The following is a 21,766-nucleotide window of genomic DNA, read 5'->3' as shown; positions in this document are numbered from 1 at the left end:
AGGTCAGTTTCGGTGGACGAGATTTGTAGATCTGCCACCTGGTCCTCGGTGCATACTTTTTTGAAGCACTATAGATTGGACGTAGCAGCAAGGGCTGATGCTGTGTTTGGAGCTGCAAACTGGGATCTCTGGGTCCCACCCTAATTAAGAACTGTTTGGGTACATCCCACCAGTCTCTGGATTGATCTGTGGGACGCTATGGAAGGAAAAATTAGTTATTACCTGATAATTTTCTTTCCATTAGTGGGGTGAGAAGGGAATTTTATTACTGAGCACACACATGAAGAGTATATGTATATTTTCTCTTGTGGGGGCTATCGGTCAAATTTCAAAAGTATAAAGATATGTCTGGTTTTGACATTTACTTGCATCATATTTATGCACTGAAATGTACACACTCTGAGACAAATATACATTTTATCAAATGCACAACTCTGTTCAAACTATGTCCCTGGGAATATCTATATTGTGAAGCTCACGGCCACTGGGTGATTCTGAAACGCAGCCCTCTGCTGGCCGGGGACATGCTTTCCAGTTTTTGCGAAGTTCCTTTGGCTCTCAGTACCAAGCCAAACCGTGTATTGTGATTGAGTAGGCAAACTGCTTAGCCACAAATAGCTCCAACCAAAGCAGCTTGAAACAACTTGTGAGAAATCCCTAGCAACTCCAGCAAAAACAACACAAAAAGCAAACAGTTCAACACAAGAAAGTTTCCTTTATCTTCCCCTCTTCTAGGTATTCTTGAATTAAACCCTCTTGAGGCTCCCTAACACTTTGCTTCAGAACAATCTATAAAAACACAAACCCTTTCTGCCATCTAACCAACCTCACAGACCTTAAACTCCTGAGCAGCGCTCTAGCTAATTTTCTCCCAGTCACTTGCAAGCACCCACCTCTATATCTGGAGCTCCTGCCTTACTCAGGGTGACTGCTCGGGTATGCCTTCCTTCGGCTGGAAATCCTCCCCTGTCCAGTCCAGTGTGCCCCGGTCACCCCTCTGATCCACAGGCTGGTCCGTGACCCCTCGCACTCTCCTGGAACTTCAACTAGGATTCTCCAGCCTTCACATATATGCAAATGAGACAATCAAAAATGCAAATTCAGTTTATTACACTATACTTCAGTCTTGTGGAACTCACTTCTTTCCAGCCATTAGTAATCTAACACAAATTCTCTCACTGAGCCCATCTACTGTGGGGAACCTGGGTCTCATGTCTAACAGCCTCCACCCCTGGATAGGACACTCTTCACTCTCATTGACCTTACAGTTCTATCCTCCACCCCACGGCTGTTAGTTCATGTTACATAAGTCACAAGTCCCTCAACAACATGGCCTGATAAGTACCTTCCTAGACTTTTAGAGTCTCCTTCTCTCTTCCATCTTCCCTGTACACCTCCTCCAGCAGGCTTTCCAGGTTCTCCTCTCATTCCCCATTTCTCCTCCCTCCTTGGTTTAGATGGTGCTTTATATAGAGTGGCCAACGATCCACCCCCACCTCTATAGGCCTCTCCCTCCTACATCCAAAAAGGGCCAGACCCAGAACTCTCTCCAACTTTCCAGCTTCTACTCTGAGAGTTCCCCCTGGTGGCCTTTTTAGGGAAGGGCAGGTCCTATACCACAAGCACCCCCTATCTGTCCCTTCAGGTCACTACACTGGTATATCCCCTTTGGCTCCCTCTTGTGACCAGAATGGGCATATCCCAGGTTTTCAGGTGGAGAGCGCTCTCTGGTGGTCTCCTCAGGGTAGGGCGGTCACTATGTTTATCACAATATATGTAAAATGAGGTGCATGCTTTCTGTGTGTGTGTAATTGCACATGTTTAGAAAAATCCTTTTCTGTACATGAAAAACTTTTTAGAAACTTACCACCATAAAAACACTGCTCTGCACATAGAAACCTTTTAAATTATCCTCCTCATTCTGTAATTTATGTAAGTTGTAGTGCTTTTGATATCATTTACAGACTTAAAATCAGATGTAGTATCTGCATCCAGTCATACTGATACCTTCAAATTATTTGAAATTTTGCAAGTTATTTTTTTTAATCTTTATTTTTACTTTTTAACATTTTTTATTGATAACATTTCAATACAAATCAATTAGCCGCCCCAACATCAACATAACATTGCTGCCAGCAATTTCAATAGCTCGAACATAGAACATACACATCAGTCATCAATTTTTATATTATGTGAAACACCTTACCCCCCCCCCCCCCCGTTTTGTCAGTGTCTAGTGCAATAATCTTATCCAACACTCTATCCCTATCCCCCCCATGTGATCTCCTTCCCCTAGACCCCCCTTTTTCCAGACGCCTCCTAATTCTTCAGAATTAAAATTGGAAGTTAATATTCTAGTGGTTATCAGGGTTGCCAGGTAGAATTTTTTTTTCCAGCCCAATCCGGGCCAGAAACCAGCCCAAAACCCGCCCAAACACAAACCCCGCCCCTGACACCCCCACCCCCGCGTCACCGGCCCCGCCCCCGCCGTCACCGGCCCCGCCTCCCCGTCATCAGCCCCGCCTCTCACGTCATCGGGCCCGCCTCCCCATCATCAGCCCCGCCTCCCACGTCATCGGCCCCGCCTCCCACGTCATCGGCCCCGCCCAAAACGTCACTAACCCCGCCCAAAAACGTCACTAACCCCGCCCCCCGCGGCCGAAAAAAATCAAAAAGCCGCCCGGAAGCTTAAAAAACCGCCCAAAAAACCGCAACCCGCCACGGGCAAAAATTTCCCGCGGCGGGTCGCGGAAAACCGCCCAATTGGGCGGTAAAACCACCCACCTGGCAACACTGGTGGTTATGCTTCTTGGTTCCCTGCTCTATATCATGCACAGCTGATTGATAATAGAACTTTGAGCTCTATGGGCCAGATTATTGATATATGGCTCCCACGCTACATAAACTTTGTGCTGTATTTTAAGTTTGTAATAAGAATTTCTCAACTCTGCCATCAACAGAGCATGCCAGCTGTTAGCACCACTATGAAAATAATGGTACGTCAGTATTTGTCCAATCTACTGTAATATCCCCTTTCTCACTCAGGGTGACCTGGTTCTCACTATGCAGATCATATGCAGATTAGTGGGCCACCCCTTCTCACTCAGGGTGACCTGGTTCTCACTAAGCAAATTAGACAGGTCTCACCAACACCATATTTCTCAGGCAACTCCACCAAGCCTCAGGGTCTCCAGGGTCACATCTCTTCTCCTTCAGACAAAACTCTCTCCTGTCTCCTCTACTGAGAGGAAGCTATTTATGAGGTGTCCAATAAACTTCCCCACCTCTTGAGACCTCGCCCCACTGGTTACAGAAAGATCTGGGTCTAGAAGTCTCTTCTCACTGCCCCAGCTATCTCCCTGGAGCTCCCTCTACTGGTCCATGCAAGTCAATACTCAGCTAGATCACTAGAGCTCACTCTAGTGAGCAAAATGGTCATTTTCCTGGTTTCCAGTGGGAAAGCACCCTCTGCCAACCTCCTCAAGTAAGGGCAGACATTCTGTTTATCACATACCCCCACCCTTAAAATATTGCTGCTCCCTTAAACATCTCATCTGGGGTGCCATTTGTAATATCCTCTTTCTCACTCAGGGTGACCTGGTTCTCACTATGCAGATCATATGCAGATTAGTGGGCTACCCCTTCTCACTCAGGGTGACCTAGCTCTCACTAAGCAAATTAGACAGGTCTCACCAACAGCATATTCCTCAGGCAACTCTTTATTCCAGTCCCTTGGGCACACTTCTTCCACCCTTAAAATATTGCTGCTCTCTCAAACATCTCTTAGCCTCACTTCCTTCGAGGAGCAGCAATCCCTGAATCCCCTAACTTATCTCGGGATCAGGTTTTTTCTTTCCCTCCTTTCCTGGTCCAACAAAACCAGCCTGCAGTCAACTGGAAAAAGTAGCAGAGATTCTGTGATATCCTTGTCTGCAGGTGGTTATTTCATAACAAAATCCCATCTGAGGTGCCATTTGTGATATCCCCTTTCTCACTCAGGGTGACCTGGTTCTCAATATGCAGATCATATGCAGATTAGTAGGCTACCCCTTCTTGCTCGGGGTGACCTGGTTCTCAATATGCAGATCATATGCAGATTAGTGGGCTACCCCTTCACCCTCAGGGTGACCTGGTTCTCAATATGCAGATCATATGCAGATTAGTGGGCTACCCCTTCTCATTCAGGGTGACCTGGTTCTCAATATGCAGATCATATGCAGATTAGTAGGCTACCCCTTCTTGCTCAGGGTGACCTGGTTCTCAATATGCAGATCATATGCAGATTAGTGGGCTACCCCTTCTCATTCAGGGTGACCTGGTTCTCAATATGCAGATCATATGCAGATTAGTGGGCTACCCCTTCACCCTCAGGGTGACCTGGTTCTCAATATGCAGATCATATGCAGATTAGTGGGCTATCCCTTCTCACTCAGGGTGACCTGATTTTCACTATGCAGATCACATGCAGACTAGTGGGCCAACCCTTCACACACAGGGTGACCTGGTTCTCACTATGCAGATCATATGCAGATTAGTGGGCTACCCCTTCTCACTCAGGGTGACCTGGTTCTCACTAAGCAAATTAGACAGGTCTCACCAACAGCATATTCCTCAGGCAACTCTTTATTCCAGTCCCTTGGGCACACTTCTTCCACCCTTAAAATACTGCTGCTCCCTCAAACATCTCTTAGCCTCACTTCCTTCAGGAGCAGCAATCCCTGAATCCCCTAACTTATCTCGGGATCAGGTTTTTTCTTTCCCTCTTTTCCTGGTCCAACAAAACCAGCCTGCAGTCAACTGGAAAAAGTAGCAGAGATTCTGTAATATCCTTGTCTGCAGGTAGTTATTTCATAACAAAATCCCATCTGAGGTGCCATTTGTGATATCCTCTTTCTCACTCAGGGTGACCTGGTTCTCAATATGCAGATCATTTGCAGATTAGTGGGCTACCCCTTCTCATTCAGGGTGACCTGGTTCTCAATATGCAGATCATATGCAGATTAGTGGGCTATCCCTTCTCGCTCAGGGTGACCTGATTTTCACTATGCAGATCACATGCAGACTAGTGGGCCAACCCTTCACACACAGGGTGACCTGGTTCTCACTATGCAGATCATATGCAGATTAGTGGGCTACCCCTTCTCACTCAGGGTGACCTGATTCTCACTATGCAGATCACATGCAGATTAGTGGGCCAACCCTTCACGCTCAGGGTGACCTGGTTCTCACTAAGCAAATTAGACAGGTTTCACCAACAGCATATTCCTCAGGCAACTCTTTATTCCAGTCCCTTGGGCACACTTCTTCCAGCTTAAATACTTTATACTGTCACATGTCCTCCCCCACACAGATACCTGAGCTCAGTACTAACTTCAATACTTTGGGGACTACTAACCCCAGGCTTTGCAGCCTGCTTTACTCAGTACTTGGGAAACACAGTCCTGGGACACACAGTCCACCCTCCTTTGAACACACAGTTCACCACAAGTCCATCAATAACAAAGCCCCCTGAGTATGGGAAGTACCCACACTTTCCACCTGAGGTCTTCAGGCTCCCAGTCAGTTCCTCCACTAGGCCCCCATCTTTTCTCCTTCAGGCAAAACTCTCTTCTATCTCCTCTACTGAGACGAACCTGTTTAGGAGGTGTCCAATACACCTCCCCACCTCTTGAAACCTCGCCCCTCTGGTTCCAGAAAAAGCTGGGTCTCAAAGTCTTCTCTCACTCCTCCAGCTATCTCCCTAGAGCTTCCTCTGGTCCATGCAAGACAATACTCATCTAGACCACTGGAACTTCCTTTAATGAACAGAATAGGCATTTTCCTGGTTTCCACTGGGAGAGCACTCTCTAGCAGCCTCCTCAAATAAAAGCAGACACTGTGTTTGCTACATACCCCCAACCTTAAAACATTGCTGGTCCCTTAAACATCTCATCTGGGGTGCCATTTGCAATATCCCCTTTCTCACTCAGGGTGACCTGGTTCTCAATATGCAGATTAGTGAACTACCCTCCTCCCTCAGGGTGACCTGGTTCTTAATATGCAGATCATATGCAGATTAGTAGGCTATCCCTTCTCACTCAGGGTGACCTGATTCTCGCTATGCAGATCACATGCAGATTAGTGGGCCAACCCTTCACGCTCAGGGTGACCTGGTTCTCACTAAGCAAATTAGACAGGTTTCACCAACAGCATATTCCTCAGGCAACTCTTTATTCCAGTCCCTTGGGCACACTTCTTCTAGCTTAAATACTTTATACTGTCACAAGTCCTCACACTGAGCCTCCCCCACACAGATACCTGAGCTCAGTACTAATTTCAATACTTTGGGGACTACTAACCCCAGGCTTTGCAGCCTGCTTTACTCAGTACTTGAGACCTTGCCCCTCTGGTTCCAGAAAGATCTGGCTCTAGAAGTCTGTTCTCACTACCCCGGCTATCTCCCTAGAGCTCCCACTGGTCCATGCAAGACAATACTCAGCTAGATCAGTGGAGCTTCCTCTAGTGAACAGAATAGGCATTGTCTTGGTTTCCAGTGGGAGAGCACTCTCTGGCAGTCTTCTCAAGTAAGACCAGACACTGCGTTTATCACATAACCCCAACATTTAAATATTGCTGCTCCCTTACACATCTCATCTGGGTTGCCATTTGTAATATCCCCTTTGTCACTCAGAGTGACCTGGTTCTCAATATGCAGATCATATGCCGATTAGTGTGCTACCCCTTCTCGCACGGGGTGACCTGGTTCTCAATATGCAGATTAGTGAGCTACCCTCCTCCCTCAGGGTGACCTGGTTCTTAATATGCAGATCATATGCAGATTAGTAGGCTATCCCTTCTCGCTCAGGGTGACCTGGTTCTCAATATGCAGATTAGTGAGCTACCCTCCTCCCTCAGGGTGACCTGGTTCTTAATATGCAGATCATATGCAGATTAGTAGGCTATCCCTTCTCGCTCAGGGTGACCTGGTTCTCAATATGCAGATTAGTAGGCTATCCCTTCTCGCTCAGGGTGACCTGGTTCTCAATATGCAGATCATATGCAGATTAGTGGGCTACCCCTTCTAGCTCGGGGTGAACTGATTCTCACTATGCAGATCACATGCAGATTAGTGGGCCAACCCTTCACGCTCAGGGTGACCTGGTTCTCACTAAGCAAATTAGACAGGTTTCACCAACAGCATATTCCTCAGGCAACTCTTTATTCCAGTCCCTTGGGCACACTTCTTCCAGCTTAAATACTTTATACTGTCACATGTCCTCCCCCACACAGATACCTGAGCTCAGTACTAACTTCAATACTTTGGGGACTACTAACCCCAGGCTTTGCAGCCTGCTTTACTCAGTACTTGGGAAACACAGTCCTGGGACACACAGTCCACCCTCCTTTGAACACACAGTTCACCACAAGTCCATCAATAACAAAGCCCCCTGAGTATGGGAAGTACCCACACTTTCCACCTGAGGTCTTCAGGCTCCCAGTCAGTTCCTCCACTAGGCCCCCATCTGTTCTCCTTCAGGCAAAACTCTCTTCTATCTCCTCTACTGAGACGAACCTGTTTAGGAGGTGTCCAATAAACCTCCCCACCTCTTGAAACCTCGCCCCTTTGGTTCCAGCAAAAGCTGGGTCTCAAAGTCTTCTCTCACTCCTCCGGCTATCTCCCTAGAGCTTCCTCTGGTCCATGCAAGACAATACTCATCTAGATCACTGGAACTTCCTTTAGTGAACAGAATAGGCATTTTCCTGGTTTCCAGTGGGAGAGCACTCTCTAGCAGCCTCCTCAAATAAGAGCAGACACTGTGTTTGTTACATACCCCCAACCTTAAAACATTGCTGGTCCCTTAAACATCTCATCTGGGGTGCCATTTGTAATATCCCCTTTCTCACTCAGGGTGACCTGGTTCTCAATATGCAGATTAGTGAACTACCCTCCTCCCTCAGGGTGACCTGGTTCTTAATATGCAGATCATATGCAGATTAGTAGGCTATCCCTTCTCACTCAGGGTGACCTGATTCTCGCTATGCAGATCACATGCAGATTAGTGGGCCAACCCTTCACGCTCAGGGTGACCTGGTTCTCACTAAGCAAATTAGACAGGTTTCACCAACAGCATATTCCTCAGGCAACTCTTTATTCCAGTCCCTTGGGCACACTTCTTCTAGCTTAAATACTTTATACTGTCACAAGTCCTCACACTGAGCCTCCCCCACACAGATACCTGAGCTCAGTACTAATTTCAATACTTTGGGGACTACTAACCCCAGGCTTTGCAGCCTGCTTTACTCAGTACTTGAGACCTTGCCCCTCTGGTTCCAGAAAGATCTGGCCCTAGAAGTCTGTTCTCACTACCCCGGCTATCTCCCTAAAGCTCCCACTGGTCCATGCAAGACAATACTCAGCTAGATCAGTGGAGCTTCTTCTAGTGAACAAAATAGGCATTGTCTTGGTTTCCAGTGGGAGAGCACTCTCTGGCAGTCTTCTCAAGTAAGACCAGACACTGCGTTTATCACATAACCCCAACATTTAAATATTGCTGCTCCCTTACACATCTCATCTGGGTTGCCATTTGTAATATCCCCTTTGTCACTCAGAGTGACCTGGTTCTCAATATGCAGATCATATGCCGATTAGTGTGCTACCCCTTCTCGCACGGGGTGACCTGGTTCTCAATATGCAGATTAGTGAGCTACCCTCCTCCCTCAGGGTGACCTGGTTCTTAATATGCAGATCATATGCAGATTAGTAGGCTATCCCTTCTCGCTCAGGGTGACCTGGTTCTCAATATGCAGATTAGTGAGCTACCCTCCTCCCTCAGGGTGACCTGGTTCTTAATATGCAGATCATATGCAGATTAGTAGGCTATCCCTTCTCGCTCAGGGTGACCTGGTTCTCAATATGCAGATTAGTAGGCTATCCCTTCTCGCTCAGGGTGACCTGGTTCTCAATATGCAGATCATATGCAGATTAGTGGGCTACCCCTTCTAGCTCGGGGTGAACTGATTCTCACTATGCAGATCACATGCAGATTAGTGGGCCAACCCTTCACGCTCAGGGTGACCTGGTTCTCACTAAGCAAATTAGACAGGTTTCACCAACAGCATATTCCTCAGGCAACTCTTTATTCCAGTCCCTTGGGCACACTTCTTCTAGCTTAAATACTTTATACTGTCACAAGTCCTCACACTGAGCCTCCCCCACACAGATACCTGAGCTCAGTACTAATTTCAATACTTTGGGGACTACTAACCCCAGGCTTTGCAGCCTGCTTTACTCAGTACTTCCTCTAGTGAACAGAATAGGCATTGTCTTGGTTTCCAGTGGGAGAGCACTCTCTGACAGTCTTCTCAAGTAAGATCAGGCACTGCGTTTATCACATAACCCCAACATTTAAATATTGTTGCTCCCTTACACATCTCATCTGGGTTGCCATTTGTAATATCCCCTTTATCACTCAGAGTGACCTGGTTCGCAATATGCCGATCATATGCCGATTAGTGTGCTACCCCTTCTCGCTTGGGGTGACCTGATTCTCACTATGCAGATCACATGCAGATTAGTGGGCCAACCCTTCACGCTCAGGGTGACCTGGTTCTCAATATGCAGATTAGTGAGCTACCCTCCTCCCTCAGGGTGACCTGGTTCTTAATATGCAGATTAGTAGGCTATCCCTTCTCGCTCAGGGTGACCTGGTTCTCAATATGCAGATCATATGCAGATTAGTGGGCTACCCCTTCTAGCTCAGGGTGAACTGATTCTCACTATGCAGATCACATGCAGATTAGTGGGCCAACCCTTCACACTCAGGGTGACCTGGTTCTCACTAAGCAAATTAGACAGGTTTCACCAACAGCATATTCCTCAGGCAACTCTTTATTCCAGTCCCTTGGGCACACTTCTTCCACCCTTAAAATACTGCTGCTCCCTCAAACATCTCTTAGCCTCACTTCCTTCGAGGAGCAGCAATCCCTGAATCCCCTAACTTATCTCGGGGTCAGGTTCCTTCTTTCCCCTATTCCATTTAGGAGGGATTCTCAGGAAGGCTTTATATCCAGTGGTCCGCCTTAACACAAAGGCTCTGCTTTGCTCTAGGGGACCTTCCTCTGTAACCCCTAGAAACTGAAGGATTCTTCGGCCTTTCTTTTTATGCCTCCCTAGACCTTTGCGTCTTATTTCTTTGCCCCTCTTCTTCACTGTGGGTTGCTGGTGTACTTTCCTACAGCCGGGTTTTCTTACCACCCCAGGGCAACTTCTAGGCCTATCTTTCTGCTTTATGTAATCTTGGGTGGCACTTCTACTCCCACTAGGTCTGGACTGACCTTTGTGGGTTGGGTGTAGGGTTCTAAGTCTCCTTTTCCCTGAGACTTTCAAGCGTTTCCTATTCCTCCCTTTTGGACTAGGATAACCACTTTTAGCACAAGACTCCCCCCAACCTCTGGATGATCTAGCCTCCCCCTGGCCCCCTTCCTGAGCTGGTGTCCCCTGCCTAGGAGCTCTTTCCTCCCCTGACTCTAATGTGCGGTATCTGGGCCCTGAGCCTTTCCGGCTCCTGGGCAGCCTCTTCCCTTTTCTGCTTGCCCACTTTAAACTTTACACCACCTCTTCCTGTGTTTTTACCAGGACATTCTGACTCTCCCTATCCAGACCCTTACTCATGTGCAGGAGTTTATTGACCCCTCATGGTTGCTCCTTCCCCTTGAGCTTTTCCTGTAGGGCCATAATGCAGGGTTGGGCTTCCTGAAGCTCTCCTAGCCTCTGGAACTTGACTGCTCCCCCTATCTCCACACAGGAGACCTTGTGGATCTCTGCTGACTTGCCTTTGGAACTTGACTGCTGCTCCCCCTATCCCCCCACAGAGGACCTCTTCTGGAGACTGATGCCTTTTCCAGGGCATTTTCCCCATTTCTGGTAGGAGAGTGGTGTCTAGCGGTCTCCTCAGGGTAGGTCAGTTCCTGTGTTTATCACAATATAGAATGCTGATTTAACTGCTGACAGAAATTACAGCAACTCCCTCAACCCCCCCCCCCCCCCCAAAAAAAAAAAAAAAAACACCAGGTTATAACAAAGATATGGGTCACCGACATAGATCCTTCTTGGTGACCTCTACCAAGAAAAAAAAAAGGATGCCAAGTTTGCTGAAAAGTCCTCCATATGTTTGGAGAACCCCTCCTAGCATCCAATATTTCCAGTTTCAATAAATCATATGTTCATTCCACCTTTCAACAGTGTTAACTGATGCGATTGTCTCCAATTTCTCAAAATATATTTCCAAGCCAAAACAATCCTAAGCAGAGAAAATTAGAAAACAGCTGTATATCTGCTGTAAAGCTCCTGGCCACTGGGGTGATTCAAAGATGTAGCCCCCTGCTGGCTTGAAGTCTCACTTAGAAAAAAAAGAGGAAAAACAACTTCAAGGGATCAATCCAAGACAAGAGATAAGATGCTCCTCAATAAAGTTTTTTGAAGCATCTTATCTCTTGTCTTGGATTGATCCCTTGAAGTTGTTTTTCCACTTTTTTTTCTGTGCTGGACTTTTGTGGAAATTCTTGGACCTCTTTTGATATTTGAAGTCTCACTTGCCAGTCTTCTTGGAGTTTTCTTGGCCAGAAAAACTACTGAACCACAGACAATTCCAACCAAAGCAGTTCCAAACCACCTGTAGTAAATCCTGAGTAACTCCAGCAAAGAAAGAAACAGCTCAAAACAAAGTGGTTTCCTTTATCTTTCCACCTCAGGACATTCTTGAGCTAAACCTACTTGAGGCTCTAGCACTTAGCTGCAGGACAGTGTGGATAGACATGCTTTTCCTGCTTTCCACACAAACTTGCTGGCCCTGGGCTCCTAAGTAAAACTCCAAGTAGTTTTCTAGTCACTTGCAAGCACCCACCTCTATATCTGGGGCTCCTGCCTTACTCAGGGTGACTGCTCGGGCATGCCCTCCTGCGGCTGGAAATCCTCCCCTGTCTGGTCCAGGGTGCCCCAGTCACCCCTCTGATCCACGGGCCGTGACCCCTCGCACTCTCCTGGAACTTCCACTAGGATTTTTCAGCCTTCACATATATGCAAATGAGGCAGTCATCAAAATGCAAATCCAAATTTATTAGACTATACTTCAGTCTTGTGGAAACCCCTTCTTTCCAGTCGTTATTCACTTATCACAAGTTCTCTCACTGAGCCCATCTACTGTGGGGAACCTGGGTCTCAGTGTCTAACAGCCTCCACCCCTGGATAGGACACTCTTCACTCCTTTATCGTCTTATCCTCCACCCCACGGCTGTTAGTTGCTTTCACCTCACACAATACATCCTGTCATATACCCTGGCCACTGCCAGGTAAGTACTTCTTGGTGGTTGGCAGGGAACCTTCTCCTAACCCTTCCAGGAGTTATCCTCCTGCATGTTTTCTTCTTCACTTTTTCTCTCTGTTACTCTTCAGGTTCCGGTCACCGCGGAGACCCAGACCAAGGTATCGGCCTGCTTATCCGACATTGCTGCCTGGATGTCCAACCGCCACCTGAAGCTGAACATGTCCAAAACCGAGCTCCTCGTCTTTCCACCCAAACCCACCTCTCCTCTTCCTCCACTCTCTATCTCAGTTGAAAACACCCTCATCCTCCTCGTCCCATCTGCCCGCAACCTCGGAGTCATCTTCGACTCCTCCCTCTCCTTCTCTGCGCATATCCAACAAACTGCTAAGACCTGTCGCTTCTTCCTCTTCAACATCAGCAAAATTCGCCCTTTGCTATCTGAGCACACCACACAAACTCTTGTCCACGCTCTCATTACCTCTCGCCTTGACTACTGCAACTTGCTCCTCACCGGCCTCCCACTTACCCATCTATCCCCCCTTCAATCCGTCCAGAACGCTGCCGCACGTCTTATATTCCGCCAGAACTGATATACTCACATCACCCCTCTCCTCAAGTCACTTCACTGGCTTCCGATCAGATACCGCATTCAAGATTCTCCTCCTTACCTACAAATGCACCCGGTCTGCGGCTCCTCACTACCTCTCTACCCTCATCTCCCCCTATGTTCCCGCCCGTAACCTCCGCTCCCAGGACAAATCCCTCCTTTCAGTTCCCTTCTCCACCACTGCCAACTCGAGGCTCCGCTCATTCTGCCTTGCCTCGCCCTATGCCTGGAACAATCTTCCTCAACCCCTACGCCAAGCCCCCTCCCTACCCATCTTCAAATCTCTGCTTAAAACTCACCTCTTCAATGCTGCTTTCGGCACCTAACCTTTCGTGAAATATAGTATGCCCTATCAGACGGACTCTACACTTGTCTTTGACTGTACACTTGTCTCTAGATTGTATACCTGTCTTTTAGATTGTAAGCTCCTTGAGCAGGGACTGTCCTTCTAAGTTTAAATTGTACAGCGCTGCATAACCCTGGTAGCGCTTTAGAAATGTTAAGTAGTAGTAGTAGTTTTGAACCAATCCAGCTATCTGCAGTTCAGCAAATGTTTTCATAGTACCACTCTCCGTGATCAAGTCTTTAATATAACAAAGTACATGGCTATGCCATCTTCTCAAATACCCTTTAGAACCATCCAAGTCTAGTATTGCCCCACAAAGGCAATAATACTGTGGTGCTTGGCGTTACCTTCAGCTTGTGGCAGAGCCAATGCTAACCCTTCCTCATAGAGTGATATTTACAGACTCAGTGATTTAATGTGTAGGTAAGATAAAAGATGCATAAGTGCCTCCAGTTGTTGCTCCAAAGAAAGTGGTGTAAAGAAATTGGTACCTTTAATCCAGTCCACCAAATGTCTCATCAAGCAAGCCACATTATAATACTGAAGATCTAGCAGGGACAGGCCACCCCGTCTCACAGGCAGTGCCAAGTGGTGTAAAGTGGCACGAGGTTTCTTATTGTTCCAGATAAATTTGTACAGAGCAAAAGTTTTTATAATCCTTATTAGTTAGAAACATCGGGAAGGTTTGTAGTACATAGAGCCACTTAGGGAACAGCACCATCTTGAACAGAGCTATTTGGCCTCTCAAACCCAATGGTAAAGGCATCCACAGTGTCAGGACGTCCTGGGATGTATTCAGTAGATTAGCGACATTTTTTGAATAGGCTCTGGCCACATATACCTTCAAATATAATCCCCATATATGCATGTTCCACCTTTTTAAGCGGAAAGGTCTCAGTCTAATCTTCATAGCTATAGCCACCTAAAGGCTGATTTATCTAAATTTCAGCTCAACCAGATACATGTCCACAATAACAGCAGATCATTGGCAAAAGCCATACAGCGAACTTTCTCAGTCCCATTGTCAAACCCTGGATTGAGGCTGCCTCCCTTAAAGCAACAAGCAATTGCTTCACAGAAAGAATAAATAAAAGGGGGGTGGGGGGGGGGGGGACAGGGGATGACACCCCTGTCTCATACACTGTCCCAGGGAAAAGAACTCAGATATCTGACCATTAACCAAAACTGCTGATTGGGGATTAGTATATAAAATTCGGGTCATATCTAAATAATAACCCCCCCCCCCAGCAGTTGAAACAGAAAATCTCAATTTACACAACCAAAGGCTTTGTGAGCTTCTAAAGGTTATCAATAGAAATCAAACAAAATAAAACATGGAAAAGAAAATAAGATGATACCTTTTTTATTGGACATAACTTAATACATTTCTTGATTAGCTTTCGAAGGTTGCCCTTCTTCCTCAGATCGGAAATAAGCAAATGTGCTAGCTGACAGTGTATATAAGTGAAAACATTCAAGCATTACTATGACAGTCTGACAGGGTGGGAGGAGGGGGGTGGGTAGGAAGTATGCATGGGGACATCAAAGCATATCATTGATATTCTAACAGGATGGGTGTGGATAGGTGAGGGGTGGGGTGATCAACAGAGACATACAGCTTTATGGTTTATAATGGTCCTTGTTAAGTCCTTTCTGTTGGGTGTTAAAATATTCAATCATTCTGACTTCAAAGGTCTTACGTTCTTGTATGGTTTTAAAGTTACGTTTCAGGATTCTCACTGTGTGAAGTCACTGGTACAGTGTCCTGGTCCTGTAAAATGTTGACCAACAGGCTTCTAAACTAAGAGGACAAGGATTGTATGAGTAGCACTGTGTCCCATGCAGGGGCGTAGCCACACACCCAATTTTAGGTGGGCATGGGCCCAAGATGGGTGGGCAGAAGAACCATGCCCCATCCCACAGGTGATTTAGTCTCTCCTTCTCTCACCTGCATGCCATATGGTCTCTCAAACACCCCCCCCTCCCCTGCATACCTTTTAAATAGCAGATCTTCACCAGCAGCATGCAGCAACTAATACACACTGCTCATGTTGGCCCCACAGCCTTCCTTCTGATGCAACTTCCTGTTTCCGCATAGGTGGGAATACATCAGAGGAAAGGCTGTGGTGCTGGTATGAGCAATATGCATCAGTCACTGCTCACTGCAGGTGAAGATCTGCTATTTACAAGGTAAACAGGAGGGACAATTGTTGGGAGTTTTCAGATGGTGGGACTTTGGGATCCCTGCCAGCCACATCATAGATGTGCTGCTACTGGGTGGGCCTGAGCCTAAAGTGGGTGGGCCTGGGCCCACCCTTGGCTACGCCACTGGTCCCATGGCAGCCATAAGTTTCACAAGTTATTAAAACATATTTGTAATTAATATTTGCGTTATTCAATTTTGATAATTTGGAAGTTAGGGTTGATGATATTACCTAGGATTGGCCTAGTGTGTCTTTTAGATTTTGTAAATCTGAACTGATCCAGAAATGATTTGTAGCGGAATATAAATTGTATTTGATTGTGTATATTCAGCATGACACCTGATCTTTTGCTGCTCCTCACACTAATCATTTTCTTTCACTCCATTCACCTATTAAACATTTTCCTCCTCTCCCCTTTTTCTAGGTAAGCGAAGATTGGAAATATGTGGCCATGGTGATTGACCGTCTCTTTCTTTGGATCTTTGTCTTCGTGTGTGTCTTTGGCACTATCGGAATGTTCTTGCAACCTCTCTTCCAGAATTATACTACCAACACCTTACTGCAGCCCACCAACCCAACAGTAAACAACAAATAGTTTTTATACTGCAAGAGAGACTCCAGGTTCAATGTAAACAAACTCAGCAAAACTAATCTAAACAAATCTTACAAGAAATGTGGTTAGGTCATAATCTAACACCATCAAAAAAAGCTAATTTTTAGACAAGTGGCTTGTACGGGAGGAATTCTAGCCTATCCCAGATGTAAAGCATTCTTCTTTTTATGGTAGAGGCTTTAATAAGGTGACGTGATGGATTCTAAGAGACAGGACATCCAGTAGCTCTTCAGAGTCAAAGCAACCAAAAGGCAACGGTGGGGGGTGGGGGGGAGCAGAATGAACAGTGACTCAATTCCATGTTGGGAGCCAGGACTAAGTTGGGTCAGCTTTTACCACTATCTTCTGATTTTGGCTCACTCCTTGGAGATATAAGAGGCTGGACTCTTCTTGACGTTTCTAATTTACTAATGGGCACATTTATTCCCATTACAAAAAGGAACAACATTCCTATAATTAAATGTGTTGTTACCTTGTAGCTATAATTGAAATGCATAAGCATTAACAGTGGTAAACTTGATTTTTCTAGTAAACATTAGGTGTAACATGTTAAATTGGATTTAACACACACTATCGTGTACTTTAAAAAGGTCTAATTTTTTTTTTAATTAAAAAAAAAGCAAACAAATTTTAATTGTAGAAGAAATCCCAGATGAACTGAAAAGTTTTAGCCCTGCACATCTCTAGCAGAAGAGCCACTTTTAACTGCTGCATAGTCCAGTAACAAATCTGCTACTAGGACTCCTGATTGCTTTTACTGAAAAAAAAAAAAATGCCTTCACAGGTCCCATGTACACTCTCCACACATCCTTCTAATTGTACACTTTAAGACAGACCTCTGAATTACATCTGCATTATGTTTTACTGGTCCAGAAACACTTATAGTTTTAAAGCTGTACTATTTGGGCATAGCTGGATCAAAGCAGCAATGCATTCAGATTCCAAAGAACTTACAATGGGATGTGTGGCTGGTCACATTCCAAATGGAGGACTGGGAAAGGGGTTCCGTTTCAAATGCTACTGGATTTCTTCTAAGGTGTAATAAAATCACTATTGGATCTAAGGTGTGTGACTATTTCAATCTTTTCTACACCTAGTGCTAAAAGCTCAATTGCCTTCACATGCCACTGACATATTTACACACAGAAGATGGCTTCAGAGAGTGAGAGTAATATTTATTTATTTACTAGTAAAAAAAGGCCCGTTTCTGACACAAATGAAACAGGCGCTAGCAAGGTTTTCCTCGGAGTATGTATGTGTGAGAGTGACTGTGTGAGAGAGAGTGAATGTGCGAGTGTGTGCGTGTGACAGAGAGAGTGAGACTGGGTGCGAGTGTGTGAGAGATAGATTGTGTGTGTGAGCATGAGAGTGTGTGTCAGGGCCCCCCTCCCTCTGAGTTCCAGGGTCCCCCCTCCCTCCTGCCCTCTGAGTTCCAGGGTCGTCCCCTCCCTGCCTCCGAGTTTCAGGGTCCCCTCCCTCCCCTGCATTATGCTCTCTCCCCTGCATTCATCCATATGCAGGCAACGTCCTCTGTGACCTGCCCCCTCCATCCATCCATGTGCAGCATCTCTCCCCTGCCCCCCTCCACCTCCCTCCGAGTTCCAGGCTCCCTCCCTCCCTCCCATTTCCAGGGTCCCTCCGTCCCTCCCTCCCAGTTTCAGGGTCCCATGGAACTGGGAGGGAGGGGGACGGAGAATGTTGGAGGAGTGACGTCAGCAGGCGGTTACAATCCCAGTGACACACATTGGAATGTTGGAGGAGCAAATTATTATATTAGATTTATTTAAAGCATTTATATCCCACATTTTCCCACTGGTTGTAGGCTCAATGTGGCTTACAAAGCAATATCAGGATTACCGTACAATAGTACATTAAAACAATACAAACAGTAAATTAAAGTTAGGAATTATATTAAACAGCAGAGTAGTAAAGAAAATAGATGTAAGTGTTTCTGGATTATTTGAAACCAAAGAAATTGATCTGATTATGTTGCATTTGGAGAATAGACCTTTTTGAATAGGATGGACTTTAATAATTCTCTAAACCTTAGATAGTTCTGGGTTGATTTAAGTAATTTGGGTAATATAAATATTGCAGTTAATATGTTATGGTATATTTGTATTCCAGGTCTAACCTGAAAACAAAAGAAATGCAGTTGCCAGAAAGAACTCAACTACATAAAGATTAATGTCCAATGGCTTCTTTTGTAACAGACCGGTCCGTATACACCATTTAGAGGAAGCACTGAAATGAGGAGTAAGAAGATGACAGTTAAAGATAAGAAAATTAATTAATGTTGTACATTGTAAAGTTCTGGGTCACTGGGTGATTGTGAAATGCAGCCCTCTGCTGGTTGGGGTCTCACTTGCATTGGACTTCTCTTGGTTCCCAAGCTATAGTGCACTTGGTCAGGCAAACTACTCAGCCACAGACAGTTCTCACCTAAAGCAGTTCAAGTTGCAGTAAATACCTAATAAGTACAGCAAAACAACACAGAAACAAACTGTTCAAAACAGAGATTTTCTTCATCATCCCCTCCGCAAGAGATTCTTGAGATAAGCTCTCTTTAGACTCTCTAGCACTTGGCTTTAGGACAACCTACAAAAACACACACCTGTCCTGCTCTCCACCTAACCTCATTGACCCTAGATTTCTCAGCAGCTGGCTAGTCTTCTCCCAAACCCTTGCAAGCACCCACCTCTATATCTGGGGCTCCTGCCTTACTCAGGGTGACTGCTCGGGCATGCCTTCCTTCAGCTGGAAATCCTCCCCTGTCCGGTCCAGTGTGCCCCGGTCACCCCTCTGATCCTTGACCCCTCGCACTCTCCTGGAACTTCAACTAGGATTCTCCAGCCTTCACATATATGCAAATGAGACAGTCATCAAAATGCAAATTCAGTTTATTAGACTATACTTCAGTCTTGTGGAACTCACTTCTTTCCAGCCGTTAGTCACTTATCACAAGTTCTTTCACTGAACCCATCTACTGTGGGGAACCTGGGTCTCAGTGTCTAACAGCCTCCACCCCTGGATAGGCCTTTCTTCACTCACATTGACCTTACAGTCCTATCCTCCACCCCATGGCTGTTAGTCCATTTTCATATAAACCACAGTGTCCTTAACAACATGTCCTTCGTCAGGTAACTATCTTCAGGGGGTTTTGAGGGCACGCTTTCTCTCAGATTCCCATTCTCCAGGAGGTCCCTTCCTTCACTTTCAACTCCTGGCTTCCTTCTCCTCCCTGTTCTGGAATAGTCCAGAGCCTTCTGGGTGCCTTTCCCTTAACAGGGAATTTCTACTACACACTCCCTGGTCCCCATTTTCAGGCCTTAGCCAGAGCTCCCTCTGCTGGCTTCTTCAGGTCATTACCCTAATGTTCCATTTGGAGCTCCCCCTAGGAATCAGAACAGAGCATTTTTTCTATTTCTTGGAGGAGAGCGCCATCTAGCGGCCTCATCAGGGTAGGGCAACCACTGTGTTTATCACAACATTCAGGTGCAATTTATTTATTTGTTGTATTTATATCCCACCTTATCCCACCACTTTGCACACTCAAAGTGGCTTACAATATATCATTGGAATGTATCAGTGGAAGAATATTAGTAAATAGACATTTAGTATTGCAAAGTCTTGGTCAGCATGATGATAATTAAAACAGTTATAATATACAAGCAGATATAGTGGAACAGTTCTAAACATAGATGGGCGAGTTGTGCATATTCACATTGGTTGATCTTTGTGGTATGCTTTATTAAAGAGATGGGTCTTCAGTAGTATGCGGAAGTTCATTCTTTCGTAGATCGATTTTAAGCCGCAGGTAGCTAAAATTTGACACACGCATTAGTTTGTATTTCATTCCTTTGCAGCTGGGGAAGTGCAGATCAAGGAATGTGCGGGATGATCTTTTGGCATTCCTAGGTGGTAAATCTATCAGGTCTGACATGTAAGCTGGTGCATCTCCATGGATAATTTTGTGAACTAGTGAGCATACTTTGAACGTGATGCGTAAGCATTTAAGCTTACACCTTTTCCTACAGTAGCTCCAGGTGAGTTATATTCAGTTACACTAGGTAATTTCCTTGTCTGTGGATGGCTCACAATCAAAGTTTGTACCTGAGGTAATGGAGGGCTAAATAAATTGTCCAGATCACAAGGAGCAGCAGCAGGATTTGAGGTGGACTTCCCTGGTTGACAGCCTTGGGCTCTAATCACTAGGGTACTCCTTTTGGAAAGGGTGGTAGATATGTGGGACATCCTCCCAATGGAGCTGGTGAAAATGAAGACTATATCTGAATTCAAGAAAGCATGTACAGAGGCTCTTGAGGGAAATGGATCAATAGTTGGCATAGCTGGACAGACTGGAGAGGCCACACTGTCTTCTCTAGCATCAAAAAGGGAAGGAATACTGAATGCAGAGACAACCTTTCCTTTAAAATAACCAAAGGCCAGCAAGGAGAGCGATGTCAGCAATAAGATTTAGAGATCCCTTCTTTGCAGGTGACAACTGTGAAAAGCCACTTGCTCAAGCTCCTTCTAGACTTCCTCAGGAAAGGAAATGGATCATCGAGACAGTGTGCTCAGAGAGGTCATCCAGAAAGAAGTATGAATTGAATGAAAAACATTTGGGTCTGTGCTTAAGGGACTACATTCAGGTCCATTACCCTGAAGCTTAAGCGCATAAGCACATAAGCACTGCCATACTGGGAAAACACCAAGGGTCCATCAAGCCCAGCATCCTGTCACCACCAGCGGCCAATCCAGGCTTCAAGAACCTGGCAACCCCTCCTGCGACTTGACGACCCTGAATAACTGTGTCATCTGCAAATTTAATTACCTCACTAATTACTCCCATCTTTGTCATTTATAAATATGTTAAAAAGCAGCAGTCCCAGCACAGACCCCTGAGGGACCCCACTAACTACCCTTCTCCTTTGAGAATACTGACCATTCTCTGCTTCCTATCCTTCAACCAACTCTTAATCCATAGTACTACCCTACCTCCGATCCCATGACTCTCCAGTTTCCGCTGGAGTCTTTCATGAGGCACTTTGTCAAACGCCTTCTGGCAATCCAGATACACAATATCCAGCGGCTCTCCACTGTCCACGTTTGTTCACCCCCTCAAAAAAATGCAGTAGATTGGTAAGGCAAGACTTCCCTTCACTAAATCCATGCTGACTTTGTCTCATCAACCCATGTTTTTGTATGTGCTCTGTAATTTTATTCTTAACGAGTACTACTACTACTTAGCATTTCTATAGCGCTACAAAGCGTATGCAGCACTGCAAACATAGAAGACAGTGCAAATCAATTAATGTGTAGAGGAAAGAGGAGAGGAGGGTAGGCAGGGCGAGTGGTTACAAGTCAAAAGCAATGTTAAAGAGGTGGGCTTTCAATCTAGATTTAAAGATGCTCAAGGATGGGGCAAGACATAGGGGCTCAGGAAGTTTATTCCAGGCGTAGGGTGCAGAGAGACAGAAGGAGCGAAGTCTGGAGTTGGCAGTAGTGGAGAAGGGAACAGATAAGAAGGATTTATCCATGGAACGGAGTGCACGGGAAGGGGTGTAGGGTGTGTAGATTTATTTTTAAATTGCATTAAGTGAAAATTCAAAAAATTGTTTAGGCGAAGATGATGTATGACATGAAGTACCCCAGCCAGGTAGGTTTTCAGAATATCCATAATGAATATTCATC

The 21,766-nt window shown here is 45.7% G+C and overlaps 1 protein-coding gene across 1 annotated transcript in view; it reads left to right on the top strand.

Moving 5' to 3' along the window:
• CHRNB2 (cholinergic receptor nicotinic beta 2 subunit) overlaps nt 1-16,054 on the top strand; it is a 32,581-nt gene extending 16,527 nt beyond the window's left edge. The window contains exon 5 of the mRNA XM_030187437.1: nt 15,884-16,054. Coding sequence (XP_030043297.1) covers nt 15,884-16,054 — 171 coding nt within the window. The remainder of the gene's footprint in view (nt 1-15,883) is intronic.
• The last annotated feature ends 5,712 nt before the right edge of the window (nt 16,055-21,766 follow it).

Source organism: Microcaecilia unicolor, chromosome 14 (assembly GCF_901765095.1).
Source record: "Microcaecilia unicolor chromosome 14, aMicUni1.1, whole genome shotgun sequence".
Classification (NCBI taxonomy): domain Eukaryota; kingdom Metazoa; phylum Chordata; class Amphibia; order Gymnophiona; family Siphonopidae; genus Microcaecilia; species Microcaecilia unicolor.
This window is presented reverse-complemented; position numbering and strand designations above follow the sequence as displayed.